We start from the raw sequence: 16,486 nt of genomic DNA, 5'->3' as shown, positions 1-16,486 counted from the left end.
CATAAAACATTTCTTCCTTCTCCTTTATCTATAGAAAGAGTTTTCTCTTTGCTTTTGCTCCATTGCTTAGAAAAAATAGAAGAATATCCATGTCCTTACTGAGCTCCACCAAATACTCCACCAAATACTCCACCAAAGCCACCATTCTCTCTTGGCTCCCAGCCCCACATCTTAGCACTCTGCCACTGTGATTTGTTCAGGTGTCTATCTACCTGCCTTCCCATGGTCAGTGAAAAAACTGGTTGGAAAATATAAGGGTGCCTGAAGGGCAGGGGCAGCTTGAAGAGAGTACACAATAAAAATGCAGGTTCCAGTTCTGTCTGAAGGTATTTATCCCTCACAATGCAATGTGCAGAGGTCAGGGAGGCAGGGCTGAAAAAGAAAACATGCCCAGGTAAGAGAAGCAGTCCAGCTATAGCAACAGGGGAGCAATTTACTCTGCTTCCCAAGATGTGTCAGTGCTTAGAAAAAAACTCAGCATGATGCAGTGAGATGAACAAGATCCTTGGCTCAGGAGTGTTAATAGAAATGGCAAATATGGTCTTTTTTTCCTTAAAGAGTAAGAAAGAGGGAGACAAGGAAGATTGTGAGAGAGAAATCCCTGAAACTTGATAGGAAGCTCTTCTGGAAACAAAAGAGGGTGAAAGTAGAGTGGATGTGGATGCGTGGGCTGCAAAGCGGGGCCCCGGTGTCAGGGAGCACTACAAAGGAAACCCAAGCCTGGGAACTCTGTCCAGGGATTCCAGTGACTTAGATTTCTTTGTTATTTTATGACACAAGATGTAAAGAAGTGTAGGCTGGGAAAATACTGTGCTGTGAACTTTACCCGGTTTTCCTCTTTGAGTGTTTCAGTTTCATAGACCTGGTCCATTTGTTCAAAGTTTTACACTGTTTAGTGCTCAGTAAGATTTTTAAGACAATCTCAAGCATGCCATATGAACTATAAGGCAAATTAACCATAGTTAGTATTCTTAATATCACTGGTTGTTATACCAGCTTTGCAAATCAGAAATAATTAGGAACAGCCAACTCATGTCTGTTGTTCACAAGCTTGATAGTTGTGAAGCACTTCAGTCACAGGTCTTTCCTACAAAAGAACATACTTAGCTGGGTAACCTCCAGAGACACAGGAAATTTCTATCCTTTTCTGCCTCTTTTATAAGGGGATTTCTCCATAAGACAAAGCAAATGGACCTTAATTATCTGAGGAATGAGAGGGAGCACAGATTCTGCTCTTTTGTTGTATATCTTCAGTTCCACTCACTTCAGCAAATGGCCTTAGCTGAAAAATGTGTACGTGGCTGATACAGAATTTAACCCAGACATTTTAATTAAAGTACAAAGGCTTTAAGCTAGCCTGCAATATTTGCATTTGGTGATTTCTTAAAGATGAAGTAACCCGCTACTTACAGGAATGCCATCTGCCCCGGGGAATCCAGTGACTCCTCTTTGTCCCTAGAGTGAAACAGCACAATTAAAATGATGTCCTGCTAGCATTTTGCTTATTAGCTAAAATATTTGATATTCAAAAGTTACCACTTCTCCTTTGGGTCCAGTTATTCCTGGGTATCCTCTTTCACCTTTGTGACCTTTGGGACCTTGCACTCCTGGGATCCCCATCAATCCCGGTGGTCCAGTGAATCCCTGTGATCCAAGGAGTCCTGGCTGGCCCTGATAAAAACAATAAAACAGCATTGACATAGGAACAGTTGTGATGTATGAAGCTGGATAGGTTATCACTCCTGCAACAAAGTCAATCTCTCAAAGAAAAAATAAACACAGAATTTCTTTCCATCACAGTAGGCCAGGCTCTTTGATAAAAGTCATCTGAAATGCCACACAGAGAAACTCCAGCAGCAGTGACTATATTGCATATGTGGTCACAAAATTAACTCATGGATACTAGCATTCAAATCAGTATTCACTACTTCAGTATTCATGGCCAATCTATGAAAAAACTGTTTTCTTTGGAATGAAGTTTCTCAAGAGTGATTCTCCTACAACATAACATATGACACTCCAAACAAGTAAAATATGATTAACTGTGAAATTTGCTTATTGGCCATATATATTGTGAGTGGAGTCTGATATTTAATGGCAGGAATTTCTGCCTCTTTAGTGACAATACTTCTATTCAGCAGTGGAGCCTGAAAGTGATGGGACATGCGTGGATCCACAGAGGTTGAAGAATTGCACACAGGGCTCCTTGGTCATTCTCCCTTCCAGCGCTGGTTTGGCTCTTCACGCCACTTCAACCATAGTTTAGAAATAATCCCTGTTGGCTGCCAAGATCACAAGGCTCAAAAGGGGAAAAAAACAATTTTGAAATGACACAATGGAGGTTTAAGTAATGGATTGTGACAGTATGTCTGAGATCTCTGAACTGAAGTATTTGAATATTGTTCCAGACGTAGCATCACCAAAGGCACACATGTTTTACATGTACTCACTTCTCTAATGACATTAATAGTATATTGCTGCAATCTTTTCTGGAGAAATATGTTTTAAATGGGGCAAAGCACCATTTACCAAGACATTCAAATTAAGTCAAATCTAATGAAAGTTGTTTTTAAAATGCAATTAGATTTTTTTCACAGACCAGGGTGGAACAGCACCAGTATCTCACAAAGGAGAAGAACTACAGCAAACCATGAACAAACACATACATATTCATACCACAAGGTTGATTAAAAATACTATCTTCTTTTAGTAGAAAATACTTACAGTCTTTCCCATGCCTTCAAAGAAAGAGCTAGAAAGTGAATGCAATTCCTGTTCAAGAGTTCAACTTTATTTAATGCCATTGAGGTGGAAAGAGGGCAGTGTGGGGACTTGAAAAAAAGAAACCTGAAGATAGCCTAATTTCATTAGATTAGGAAGTTGTACCAAAGACACTGAAGAATGCCTTACTGATGTTAGGCAAAATTTACTTTAGTTTCATAGGCCCATTTGTGATACACTTAAAAATTTCATAGTCAACAACTATCTAAAGTAAACATTTATCTCTGCTGCAGTTGTTTTTATACCACACACCCCAAACCACCGCTATGACTGAAGCACAGCTTACTTGTAGCTTCAAAAACAAATCAATTTTCCACCCTGCTTCCATGCAAAATGGTTGTCACAACACTTGGGGTAGGTTTTATACTTTAAATCTTATTGTATCACATCATATGAGTCCATATGGAGAAGCTGACACAGCCAAACAAACTGAGTGCAAGAGAACTGAGAACTGAGAACTGAGTGCAAGTCTTTAATTTTGGAGGAAGACTAGGAATGAGCCAATATCTACAGTATGATCCATATTGTACAGTATGGATCTTTTGCTCTACTGTTAGGACTGATTTGACAAGACTGATGGTTTAGGAGCAGTGCCAAAGGACAACATGAATTTAAGTGTTTGAGCTGTCAGTGTGAAAGAGAATTCCCTCTGCTTACAACCAAACCTGACTTTATACAGCATCCCTACTTTTAAACCAAGCCTGCTCATGAGGTGCTAAGAGGCCAATGTCTTTTCAGATTAACAAACTGAGAAGAAACAAAGATTACATGAATACATTTAAAACATAAAAGAACTCATGTTGGCAGGAGGCATATGCATCTGAACAAGCAGCTGCTCATTTCCTTATGCCAGGCACCACTGGCTGGCACAAATGCATCTACCTCCACCAGCAGCAGTTTTTAGTTTTTTTCAAAATGCAGTGATCCCTAAAATTTATTCTGTGGAGGTACAGATCCCAGTAGACATATTTTCTGAGTTGCCTGACTCAAATGGAAATCTAGTGCTGATTAAAAGCACTAGAGTAATAACGTAAATCTGAACCAGAATTTTTCATTGTGAGTTCCAAGATCAGGAAAAAGAAAATCTTTCTTATACCACATTTTCTCCACTTTTCTTATCTACTATGGCTCAAAACTTATGTATATAGGAATTGATAAAATACATATAAGCATGCCCCATGAAACTGCCTTTTTAGGGAAATAAACATTTCATTCATCAAAAAATGGAGTCATGATAATTTTTTTTTGTTTGGGTTCTTTTGGTAGAAAAGTATAAATTCCCACGCAAATATCAATAAAAAATATTTCAATTTTACTATAAAGCCTTTAAACATTATTCAATGCTTAAGGTAGTTTGTTCCTCATGCACTCAAATCTGGAAAGGAACCTTTAAAAAGGTTCAAAAAGGATGGAAACATATCCATTACATCCGCAAAGAACACTGAAAAATGATTAACATTCATTTGTAGAGATTTGAGTTGGCTCCAGTTGCATTTAATTTCTGAGAACAAATGTTTCAGTTTCTTCTGCAAAGAAAGAATACATGGGTTCTGAGCACTGAAAATGCAACTTCATTTCTGGAGTACCTGAAAGCCAGAATAAATAATCTAAATTCCAAAAACCACTCGTCCTCCTGAGATAAGGAAACTGTCTCTTTAGTGCCCCTCTATCCTCCTTTGGGGGGCAGCTGTCTGGAGGTAGAACACAAGTAAAACTTTTCATTGCAGTTTCTGATAAAAGGCTGGTTATGTCCAGGATTTTTAGATCTGTGCCTGGCTTTCTATAGGGACCATGCAGAGCTGTACAGTTCAAAGGTGGTATTCCATGGAATGGAATGGTTACCTCTCTAACTCCTACATCAGATATCATTCTCCCACTTCCAGTCCCATTTTCCTTCTGGTGTGGAGGAAGAAATAAACAAGGAATGGAAAACAAGGAGGAGGACTGGGCATCAGCACCCCTTCCCCATGCCTTCCTGGTAGTTATCTGGTCATTTGTTTGTTGAGGAATATGGGTTATTTAATATGAGGAGAAGAGAACAGATCCTCATGGGACTAGTTTAACACAAGGCTAGAGTCAGAGCTAGGGAAATACTTAATATCATGACAATGTTTGTGTAATTCCTCAGCCAATTAGTACCTTGGCTTGTTAAATGAATTAACTTTGTTAACCTTTGTTAACTCAGACATGTCAGCTTTAACTCTGCTTTCTTTATCTTAGATCTTTTGTTGGACAAGTATGTCCCCTTTTCATTAGCAAGTGACCTAAGAACATTCTCTCTTCGGCAAAGGTCACTAAGGAGATTTCAGCAAAGACAATCAGTTTGAAAGGTTCAGTCAAACAAAGCATGACTCAGTTCTTAGCCCCAAATACCCCTGTGTGACACATGCCATGCATGGTACTGCTCTGTCTGTGCTCCTGGAGGGTCAGAAATTCTAGAGAATTCTCCAAAGCTATAAAATTGTGCTTGACTTAAAATTTCCAGGTCTAAAAAAAAAAAAAAAAAAAAGAAAAAGAAGCAAGCCCAGGGGAACATATCATCCATGTCATAGTTCAGAAAACTCATTTAGTTCTTTCTCTTGAACATGCAGTGCCCTTCCAGTTTCACTAGGGTAAACTGGACCTCTTCCCTAGTCCAGAGCATGGCACCATTACCCTGTGTCACCCACCAGGGGACTTACAGGCCAGTGCTAAGAGGCTCACTGAAGTGTGTGTGGAATGCCATGGCCAGCAACTCTGAGAGAGCACATGAAAAGAAAAGGAAAAAGTGGGCTGATGGAGTATGTTGAAGATTAACAAGAAGTTCTTTCATTGTTTTTATACTTCCACAACCCTTTAGTTGAATTACAAAGCTCCCAATGTCAGGATATATACCTAAATAGGCAGTCCCTGCTTTGCTCTTCCTGCAACTTCAGCTAACTGGAAGAGGTCTCACAAAATTCTTGTGGCCAGCCTAAATATTGTGCAAAAACTATTTACAGAGAGGAGCAAAGGTTGGAAATTAGAAAGCCTGAAGGAAATCTCCCCAGGAAATATTTGCCATGTTATATATACATTGTCACTTGTCCAGTGACATGCATGAAAGAAAATGCTGCCAAGGTTGTGACTGAATTCAATAATTACATTTTGCAATTAAGTACCAATGGACGTAAGAAGATCCTGATCAGACTTTTAAATTTGTACTCAATGTTCATGTTTTGCAGCTTGAACTTTAATTTCCAGTTCTTTTACCATCAGTCAGATGAAAGAGCTGTCATGTTGCAATACTTTCTTCCTTCTAATTTACTGTTAAATTTACAGTGTGGAAACAAAATTGACAGAGGAGGGTGTGCTAATCTTGAGAGCAACCAAATGTTTGATGTGCTATAAAAAGAGAGATGCAATGAATGAGAGTACCTGGTCCAAAGGTTTTATAACACAAGGATCATGAATTGCTGAGAAATCCACCTACCAAGGGTGGAGATACAAAGATAGGAGAAAACTGTTGATTTGCAATAAAGAGGAGGCAGAATCAGAGTTTCTACAGAGCTTCCCAGCCACTGAGCCCATTTCTCCATGTTTCATTACAGATAGCCATTTTGCAATTGCTTCTGGTACATGGAATGTGATGATTCAGTATTCCCCACATGGAAACGAGCCTTGTAGACCATCATTTCCTTTAACAGTGGACAAAAAGAAAGGAGGTTAATTCCCTGACATTTTAAAAAGGTCACTGGTGAAAGGACAAGTTCATTTCCTGCGGGAAGGGTGATCTGACCATGACAGACAAACTGGAGCTGGGATTTTTTTGTAAGAGCTCTTAGTCTGGAATGGTCCCTGTAAGAACAGATGGGGAAAGGACGTGACAGCAAGGACCTCAGTGCACTCCAACTCAGTGAGACCAGCAAGTGGAACAGACAGCAACTCAACAGGCAATAAAATAATTTTTAAGGAAAATGAGCAACTTTTGAGCTGATTAAAAGTGCTAACCCAGGGAAAGACATCCCTCCAGGCACACAAGAAAGAAACAGAGAAGTTTTCAAATGTAATGCTGGCAAAATGTGGAAAACTGGGTGTAAATGTAGGGAATTTGTGATCCTTTCAGGTGGTTTCAATGGACTGTGTACTGCACTAAAGCAATCACTGACCCCAAATGATAAATGTATTACCTTAGTGCTCTCACTACCCCCAAAAATATAAACTACAAAGAAGAACCTCAAGAACCTGCTGTGGCACACAGAGTCAGACTAGGATGGGCATATCATCTGACATTTCTGCTGGAGCATAAATCCAGGAGGTTACCTAGGAGTTTATGGATTAAATGTATTAGAGGGGAATATGCAGAGGAAGGGTTTGGGGTTCATCTCCATGGAGCGCACACTTTGTCAGAAATACTGCACCTATGGGGTTGCACTGCTTTGGGCTGAGAGGCAGAGAAAAGCAGACCACATGGAGCACCTGCTGCCATGGCATGGTTTGACTCAGCAGCTGCTTCTGGGGTCACTGGGCTGCCCAGTACAGACAGACCTCCAGAGATCTTCAGACACTGATGAGTACAACACCTACCATGACACAGAAGAAAATGGAACATTTATGCACCTTCCAACATTATGTTGTGCATTGGTGATGGAGTTCGAATGGTTCCATCCACCTCAGCAACTCAAGAGTTTTGTTTAAGCAAGATTTAAATCCTTTGTAATTCCACCTAGGAAAAATAGATCAAACCATCCACGGAAGGGTAGGAAATACAAATACACAGGGCAAAACACAACCAATGCTAGCCACTGGAGAAAAAGATCATCTGAGAGAAAAAAATCCTGAAGTTTGTGCAGGCTTGGTTGTTATTAGCATGTAGTAGCATGTTACTTTATTTCTGTGTCTTCAGGACTGTAGAAATGACTACTTCCTAAAAGCCAGATGCCTTGCAGCAGTTTGCAGTGAGCATTCAGAAGCTCCTCACTAGATGGCACCAGCCATTGCTGCTGCACACAGCCCCCACCACTGCAGGTGCAGGATTCCAGACCATGGTACAACCTTCAGGAAATCTGATAAGGAGTTCACATGGGGTCAAACCGTCCTTGAGCGAGGTCTGAGGCAACAAAAGCAGAAGGTTTGTGCCAAAATGTCTGTTAGTTAGATAGCTGGGGAAGTGCAAATAAAATGGGATTAAATGCATCATGCAAGTGAGCAGCATGGCTGCCTGAAGTGAGGGTGTTCTGTCACTCAACCTGTATTTTATGTAGTAGGCACACTTGGTCTTCTAAGAGAAATGAGAAAATCTTATTACCTTACTTCTCCATTGTATTGCTAAATTTACATTTACTGTCTGAGGCTTGAAAACTCTCAAATTTATCTTCTGAATCTATATTTTTAGTGTGGGGCTGGCATTATCTTCTGCCACCACACTGATACTAAAAGGGGATACTTATTTTGGGAGTCTGATATTTTGGACATTTGGTAACGACATGGTTACCAGTGTACCATGGCACTAGGAGGAGATGGGACTCCTGTTGTCTTACTAGATTATTGATAAGCAAATCAAACAAACTTTTCTCTTGTGCCTTAAGCTGCATGATATTAAATTCTTAAACACAGAGTAGCACTGAAAGAGTTGGCAGGCTTTAACAAAAAGGTACATAACTAATGGTTATTTCTATGTTTTTTTCTTCTGTTTTGCTACTTTAGAGGAGGTTATTTAGCTGAGTTTCACATTCCAGATCTTATTCTCAGAAAAGACTTTCCTTCCCATTTATTAACGAGCTTTTTTTATTTATAACAAAAGTAAACAAAAAATTATAACATTCATTAAAAATAACTAAAAAATGAGGCTAGTTCAGCCTAGTGGCATGGTAACAATCTGCTGTTCTTTTAACTTCATTGTCTGGACATACGACATTTTCTCTCAGGACAGTGGTGACCAAATGACATTAACATTAATTCCAGAACAGTGATTCAGCTTGCAGAAGGGTGGATTTTTTTTTTCATTAAGGAAGGAATACACATTAAATCTTCATAAAAAAAGAACTATGAAAGCATTCCCTTTACCAGAAGCCACATCCCTTTTCTGTACTCAGTAATGAAATAATTTTGTACTGTTTTCTGTTCCCACGGTTTGATCTAATTTGTGATCTTCCAGAAAGCTGCTATGTCACCCAAGAAGATAAAACATGTGCAAAAGTAAATATATGCTGGAATGTAGGTCAAGAACTCAAAAGAACCAGTTAATAGTTTCTTCATGTCACAAAATACACAGGACTAAATGTCAGAAATGCTTTCTGTGCTGTGCACTGCTTCTGTAGTAAGAACAATACTGGGACCACAGCAATGATCTCTCAAAGAAAAGCATAAGAAAGGGCAAGTCTAGACAAAACCACATGAGGATTTCCATACTGAACCTTCAAAAGGTCATTGCACAGAGGAAAGAAGAAGAGGATGGTGGACAAGATGTGGGAAAAAAGCATTAGGCAGAGGCAAAGAGTGCTTTTGTTTGCAGACTGAGCAAGGGGATATCTCTGAAAGTACAAAGCAGAATCTCTGCTGAAGTATGGCTAAACAGACAAACTAGGAAATTTAGCATCAGAATCAAGACCTATATTAGCAAATGTATCTCTCTAGAAAGCATGCTCTACTGAATTATGTGAGAAGACTTGGAATGACTTGAAAGGCACAGAATTTTTTAAGTATTGCATTTATAGAATAGATGCAGATATTTATCTACCTGCAGTGTAGTCATCAAAAGATCCCATCAGGTGCAGGTAATATCTCATGGCATGATATCCTAATGCAGATATTCAAACTTAGTCAAACAAATGCACCTGAATGTAACCATTTTTCTTAAGTATCTATAAAAGGAGCACAGGTTTCTAGCTCAAAAGCTGACCTCACATCATTGGTTTCTAAACTGTGCAAGAAGGCAATACCCCAAAGATCAAGTTCTGAAACAGTGGATTTAGCAGTTAGAATTAAGACTGAAATAAAAATCATGCTGCATGAAAAGGGAGCTGATATAAATGCAACATATTTACTTAACCTGGCAGACAATACATGGCAGAAATGCTGCTACTGGTAGTACAACACAGTAGGATTTTCTTGGAAGTTAGAAATATTTCAGCATTAAAGAGAAATCAGATGATAATGGTGTATGCTCAAAAGCATATCCATTTATTCCATGTTAGCCTGAGAGTAGAAGTGCAGTTAACAGAACTACTCACTTTATGTTGGTTAAACTGAGACTACCAAGCTAAGACAACTATAAAATCAGAAAAAAAAAAACCCTAATTCAGTGACGTGTAAATTCTGTCCCTTTGACTACCAGCTAAATTCTGTTTTTGAGAAAGAGATAACTAAAGTTAAATTTGGATGTCGCCCTGATTTTTTAAGATTTTCTAAGCCTTCTGATGTTTACATTCTTGTAACAAACTTTCTCACACACTTTATGTAAATAACTTATTGTTTTGCATTCTTTTATGGAAGAAGAGAAATTTGATGGACTGTTGGTTTTTCCAGTGTCATTGGAGAAGAGGCCCTGTCACCCTCCAATTTACAGATGTCCAAAATCTATAAATGTTAGAGTCAGAAATTAAAAAACTCTCTTTTACCATGAAAGAGCAGCATGTCTGCGTTATTTCGTGTCCTATAGTGACATTTGGAGATGTCAACTTTGAATGAACTTGAATGAACTTGAATGAGCTAATGATGTTTTACAGAACACTAAAATGACTTTGATTTATACTTGTCAAATGTTCATTACTATGTAATTAATTGGGGAAGGTTAGTTTGATAGCCAACCAAAAATTCACCAGAGAGGAAAATCACCTTGCCAAATATGCTCTTATAACCAGACAATTATCACACTGATGGGTGTGGACAAGGAGCAGGAGGAAGCAGGGAACTCCCAATTACTCTGTGACATCTGCTGTATCATGCTCATGTAAAGGAGCAGACTTTTTAGTTTTTAGTACAATGAGTATATTTATAGAACAAAATTCTGTTCATTCAACATGGGTTTTTATTGGATCAAAAAAGCCAAAAAATTTCCAGGGCACCATAGAATGCAGTGCAATCTTCCTACTCTGCTAGTATCTGGATCAAAAATTTTTTTAGAAGTTCTTTTCATTCATTCTATTCATTTTATTGCCATAATAATATTAAGATCAGCTGCTTTCTGGAACTTTTTAAAAGCATACCTCGCACATATTGCCAAAAACTTGGATAACGTAGTCGGCTGGATAGCTGTAAGACTGCTGCTTGGCTGACTGGGCTTTCTCAAGGCAAGACAACAACCAGCACCTGCTTGAGTTAGAACATTCAGTCATAGACACAAGAGCCAATCTGCCAGCCCAATTGCTTTCAAATGGCTTTCAGTGGTGTGTGGGAGTGTTCTCAAGATCCTAAAATTCAGGAAGTTCAGCACAGATGTTTTCTGTCAGTAGGCGTTGGAAGCACCAATAGTAACATCTGTTCACTTTTCATATTTGTGAGAACATTTTTTTTTTGGTCCAAAAACCATTCACTGTTGAAATTTCCAAATTGTGCAACTGGCCAAAATGTTAAGCTCATTAGGCTCCATGAGTTTAAGAGTATGTGAAAATTAAAACCCCTGCAGGAGTTCAGCCTATCGTATGCCAATTTTTCCATTCTGCGTTCTTCTGTTTAAACAAAAGCGTAACTATTTTTGTGATGGGAACAGCTATCAAAACTGACTTGATCATGCAAATAAAAGTTACTACTGGCTGTTTTAACTACAGAAAGAATTTAATTCTCTTACAGAGGCTGTGACTTTTTAGTAATTTGTGTACTGGGATACCCTCTCCACATGGGAGCCCAGAACACATGTTCTAGCAGCATGTACAAGAGACTCGGTACAGACCTTCGCGCTCTGGTCATGGGAATTTACAGTTTGGGACAGTCTCTGAGTTCCTGACAAGGCCAGATGATTGGCTCTGAACCACCAGGAAGGATGTTGGGCTTTAATGCAGATGTGTGCAGCAATATGAAGAGTCATTGTCAATACAGAATCAGAGACTTTTTTTTCTCCTAGCCCTTCTAGACAGATGAGCCTCAAGAGCAGTGGGGTGCTATGATATCATTTGAACTGAGTTTGTACAGTTGTTCCCTCTACATGATTTCCCAGCCTTGATGTATCAATGGAAATGGTCTAGAAATTTCAGTAACTGGGACTCTGTTGAAACCTGCTGTTGAGTCAGCTCACACTGAAGCTAAATCAACCCTTATGCCTTCCAGTGTACGTGGGTTGTTAACCTCACAAATATTCTAACGCAATCACTTTGATGGTTGTTAAGCTGGGCTTGCCTTCATGTTGGGTTTGTCTCCAGAATCAACAAATAGTCTAAATAATTTGTAATCTACGAGAAATCTTCAGTTAATAAATAGAAATACTGAAAATTATCAGCAGTTGTCTTTTATATAATAGAATTATGTTCCCTGCACAGATTCGCAGTAAGTTTTTACAAGTTGGCAGTACTAGATCAAGCTGAATGATCCTCTAGGGAAGCTAAATTATTTGGAGAAAGTATTATGGCAACCAATTACTTGGAGAACACTCTGTGATTCTGTGAAGTCTTCTTTTTTTTCTTTTTCTTTGAAATCAGGCAGAAGAGTAAAAATATTTTCCTTTGAATCATAAAGGAAATAGTTCTGTATCATCTACCTGGAAAAAAATGAATGTAACTTGTGATAACTGTCTTGGAGAGGGTCAAGGGTGAACAAACTTGAACAGGAAGATTCTCCAGATCCATTACAAATATCTAGTTTTTCTGGCAGACTCAGTTTGAGGTAGCACTAATGGGGGCCAAGAGTGCCCACACATCTTCTGCAGATTCCAAAATCTCATCACTCATGGGAAAGGATGTTCTGGAGAACATCAGCAGCAGACAGTTCCACAGCTGTTCAAGGAGAAAGCCTATTTATAATTTCAAATGTTGATTTCAAAAGCTACTGGGAATTTTTTAACCATTTATTGTAGGCAGTATGGGCTGTGGAGCTTCTTCAGCAAAGGATCAGGATAGTAATCAGGGCAAACAATTTTGTTTGATCATAAAATCATAGAATGGTTTGGACTGGAAGTGATCTTAAAAATAATTTCATTCCAACCCTGTTACCAAGGGCAGGAATACCTTCTACTACACCAGACTGCACAAAGTACCATCCAACCTAACCTTGAACAATTCCAGGGGTGGAACATCTACCATCTCTGTGGTAAGCTGTTCCACTGCCTCACCACCCTCACAGTAAAGAACTTCTTCCTAAAATCTAATTTACACTTCCCCTCTTTCAGTTTAAAGCCAATACCACATGCCCTTGTGAAAAGTCCCTCTCCAGCATTTTGTAAGCATCCTTTAGATACTGGAAGGCTGCTGAAAGGTATCCCTGGAGCCTCTTCTCCTGGCTTAGCAGTCCCAGTTCTCAGCTTATTTTCATAGGATGGGTGTTCTGGCCCTTTGTAGCCCTCCCCTGGACTTGCTCCAACAGGTCCATGTCCTTCTTATGTTGGGGCCCCAGAGCTGGACACAGCACTACAGTCTGGATCTCACCAGAGTGGAATGCAGGGGCAGAATTACCTTCCTCAACCTGCTGGTCACATCACCTGGTTTTGATCCAGCACAGCATGTGTTGGCTTTCTGGGCTGCAAGGATGCAGTGCTGAGTCATGTTGAGCTTCTTGCCCACCAACACCCCCAAGTCATTCTCAGGGCTGCTCTCAGTCTGGCCATCCCTCTGGCCTGTATTGACTGGGCTACCCCAACCCAGATGCTGCACCTTGTTGAACTTCATGGGCTTTTCACTCTGGATGGCATCCTTCCCCTGCAGCATGTTGACCACACCACACAGCTTGGTGTCATCAGGAAACTTGAGGAGGGTGCACTTAGTCCCACTGCCCATGCAGCTGACAAAGATGTTGATCCCAAGACCAACCTCTGAGGAACATCACTTGTCACTGCTTCCCACTTGGACATTGAGCCATTGACTGCAACTCTATGTGTGTGTCCATCCGACCAATTTCTTGTGTACCAAGTGATCCACATGTCAAATCCCTGATTCTCCAGTTTAAGAGACTCCTTTTCATTCTGCAGATACTGAGGGAGTGAAGGCACTGCTAAATTGTAATGGCAAGTTGTTTTACTTGAAGGACATGCCTTTAGTTTGAGAGGTCTTGGAGAAAATTTAGGTTGCTCTCTAACTGGTAGCAAATGCAGGTAATGTGGAGGAAAAGAGAAGCCTTCCAGACAAGGAGAAACAATAGAGGGAGCTTATCTGTTCTATCAGAACACCAGAAAGACTGCTAAACAATTTGTCATAACTACTCATCTGGGTCCCCCACTGGTTTCAGGCTTCAGCTTGAGGAAAGTATCCTCAGTATTTCAGATTCTGATTCTAGAGTGTCTCTAAGCTTTGTTAAATTAGTGCTTTCTTGGCTAAAACACAGTCTGCTTACAGGATTAGCTGTGTCAAAGGAATCAGTGATGTGCAGTGACTTGCTGTCTTTGTGAACTTTTAAAGTACTTGCAGAGATGCTTCCACCAGTCTCATGGGAGAGCTTGCATTTATTGACAGGGGAAATTAAATTGCTGGTGGTGAAATGGTCAGAATGGCACAGTTCTGCCACTCTGTGTTCAGAATGGCCAACCATCTTCTGCTAAGATGCCTCTCTTGCTTTACCATATCTATTACAGGCAAGGACAAAAGGAAGCAAGAGATACATGTGAAGCTTCTCCTCCTTTCCAAAACACTAGTTAATGCTGGAACATCTGTACCTGAGATTTATAGGTCCTGGACCCTCCAGGTCCCTGAGAAAATCTCAACTACCACACAGAGTGTCAGCCTTCTGTATTTTTGACAGAGAGAGTAACAAATGCACTTTTATTTATGTAGTTCCTTTGAAGTTTTGGCTCTCGCTCCTCCCTTTATTCATGAAAAACTATTTTCAACTTTTCTGACTGTTTTCTGCATCTGGGAGAAGCTAAGGCTTTTATGTAGCTCTCCTGCCCAAGTTAATGCCTGTAACTTTTATTGCCTTTATTTTTTTTGTCAAGAGGTAAAGAACATTTGCTATATGAGAGCAAACAAACTCTGAGCAATAGTGTTATGGAGGCTGCAGTGCTCAGTACAGACTGATGATGTGGATGGCTGAATGGCTCATTATGGCCTAGAGATTGGTAACCCCCAAATTACCTGGGCAATAAAAAAGACTAACCAAATATTACCTGCTATAGCTGACCCTGCTTGAGCATGGGTGTTTGGACAAGATGATCTCAGAGCCCCTTTCCAACCTCAGCCATTCTGTGATTCAGTAAAATACAGTGACACTGATGTTCAAAATCCTCTTTAAGACCCTGCAATTTAGCTGTTTGCCTATTCTATTGCTTAGATTTTTTCCTCTCTGTGATGTCTGTAGAATTTTTCTGTCTGTGTACATATTTATTCTCTCTGTTGTTTGCTGTCTTCAGATCTCTGTGTATCTAACACAAGCCATAAAGCACTCTAGTTTCTTTAGAACAGATAAGGGTTGGGAGTCACTGACATGAGGTGGAACACTTTCTTACTGTTAAAAACACTGATAATTATGATGAAGTGTGTGGTAAAGTCAGCATTATTGACAAAAGCCAAGATGCAGGTTTATGGCTGTCTGCCTGGGAATAACTATAGCTGTGTGTTTGTTGCAGACATACTTATGTATGTGTGAGGTCTCCCCTACCTTTACAGTTTGCATGGGTGCTTACAAGAAAAAACAGCCTTCTGGTCCTGCAATGCTTTAATAACCTCGCTAAGTTCCTGCCAGACTATCCCTCAACCAACTCTACTGATTTATACAGTTATGAACTAGACTGAAGAAGTTTCTGCTGTTATTTGTTTCCACCACAGGAAGACACCAACAAGCACTCCTAAGGATAAAAACCAACCTAATTTTTTATGATCACAGCCTGATATTTCCATTACATTTTAACACAAAAAAGAGGGTGCACTTAAAAGGAGAGATTTGAAGAAAGAGTTGGAGTAAAAAAAGATGACAGAGCTATTCAGCTTCCTTTGAATATTTTTGATTTAGAGCCATATTTCTCTTCCTGCTTCCCCTGCTGCCTCCAAATAAACAAGAAACCCACAACAGAGTTTCAACAAATATTAAAAAAAAAAGAAAAATAAAATTTGTCTTAATAAGGCTGACAGAATTTTCATATGGTAAGCTTCCAGTAACAAGGACCGAAACAAGAATCAATGAAAACTCATTTTTAATTACGCTGGCTGGGGTAATGCAACATAACCTCAATAAATATTAACCCAACTGCAATGAAGAGAATCAGCAATTTGCCTATTTGCATATTCTTTTTGGTCTTGATGATTTTATCAATCTAATTCCGATACATATCAGATACCTTTGGAAGATTAATCTAATTCTAAGAGAATATGGTTTAGTAACCCCATGGAGATGATGCAATTCAGGATGAATTTTAATGAAGCATCACAGAGAAAGAATTTGAATTATTAACTATGATAGATTGTGGACAAAAAAGAAAATCAAATCTATTTCCTCTCAGCATTAAATAAAACTATTTTATTCTGAAGAGAAATATGATTTAATATGATTTTCCAGTTAATTCTTATTATTTATAAAGGCCTGACTAGACACTGAGCTATGAATGTCTTAGATTTCAAGTTACCACAGAAATTTAAATAATTTTAATTATTTTATGTGCAGTAGTTATGAGATT

General features: G+C 39.3%; 1 protein-coding gene across 2 annotated transcripts in view; it reads right to left on the bottom strand.

The window, feature by feature from the left end:
- Positions 1-16,486, bottom strand: part of COL4A2 (collagen type IV alpha 2 chain) — a 142,306-nt gene that overhangs the window by 50,195 nt on the left and 75,625 nt on the right. For both annotated transcript variants that reach the window (XM_077173309.1, XM_077173310.1), the window contains exons 5-6: positions 1,537-1,671; positions 1,411-1,455 (exon numbers count right to left, since the gene is read on the bottom strand). In XM_077173309.1, coding sequence (XP_077029424.1) covers positions 1,411-1,455; positions 1,537-1,671 — 180 coding nt within the window. The remainder of the gene's footprint in view (positions 1-1,410; positions 1,456-1,536; positions 1,672-16,486) is intronic.

The sequence above is a fragment of the Agelaius phoeniceus genome, chromosome 2 (assembly GCF_051311805.1).
Source record: "Agelaius phoeniceus isolate bAgePho1 chromosome 2, bAgePho1.hap1, whole genome shotgun sequence".
In the NCBI taxonomy this organism is placed as follows: domain Eukaryota; kingdom Metazoa; phylum Chordata; class Aves; order Passeriformes; family Icteridae; genus Agelaius; species Agelaius phoeniceus.
The sequence above is the reverse complement of the archived record's forward strand: the minus strand, read 5'-3'. Positions and strand labels throughout refer to the sequence as shown.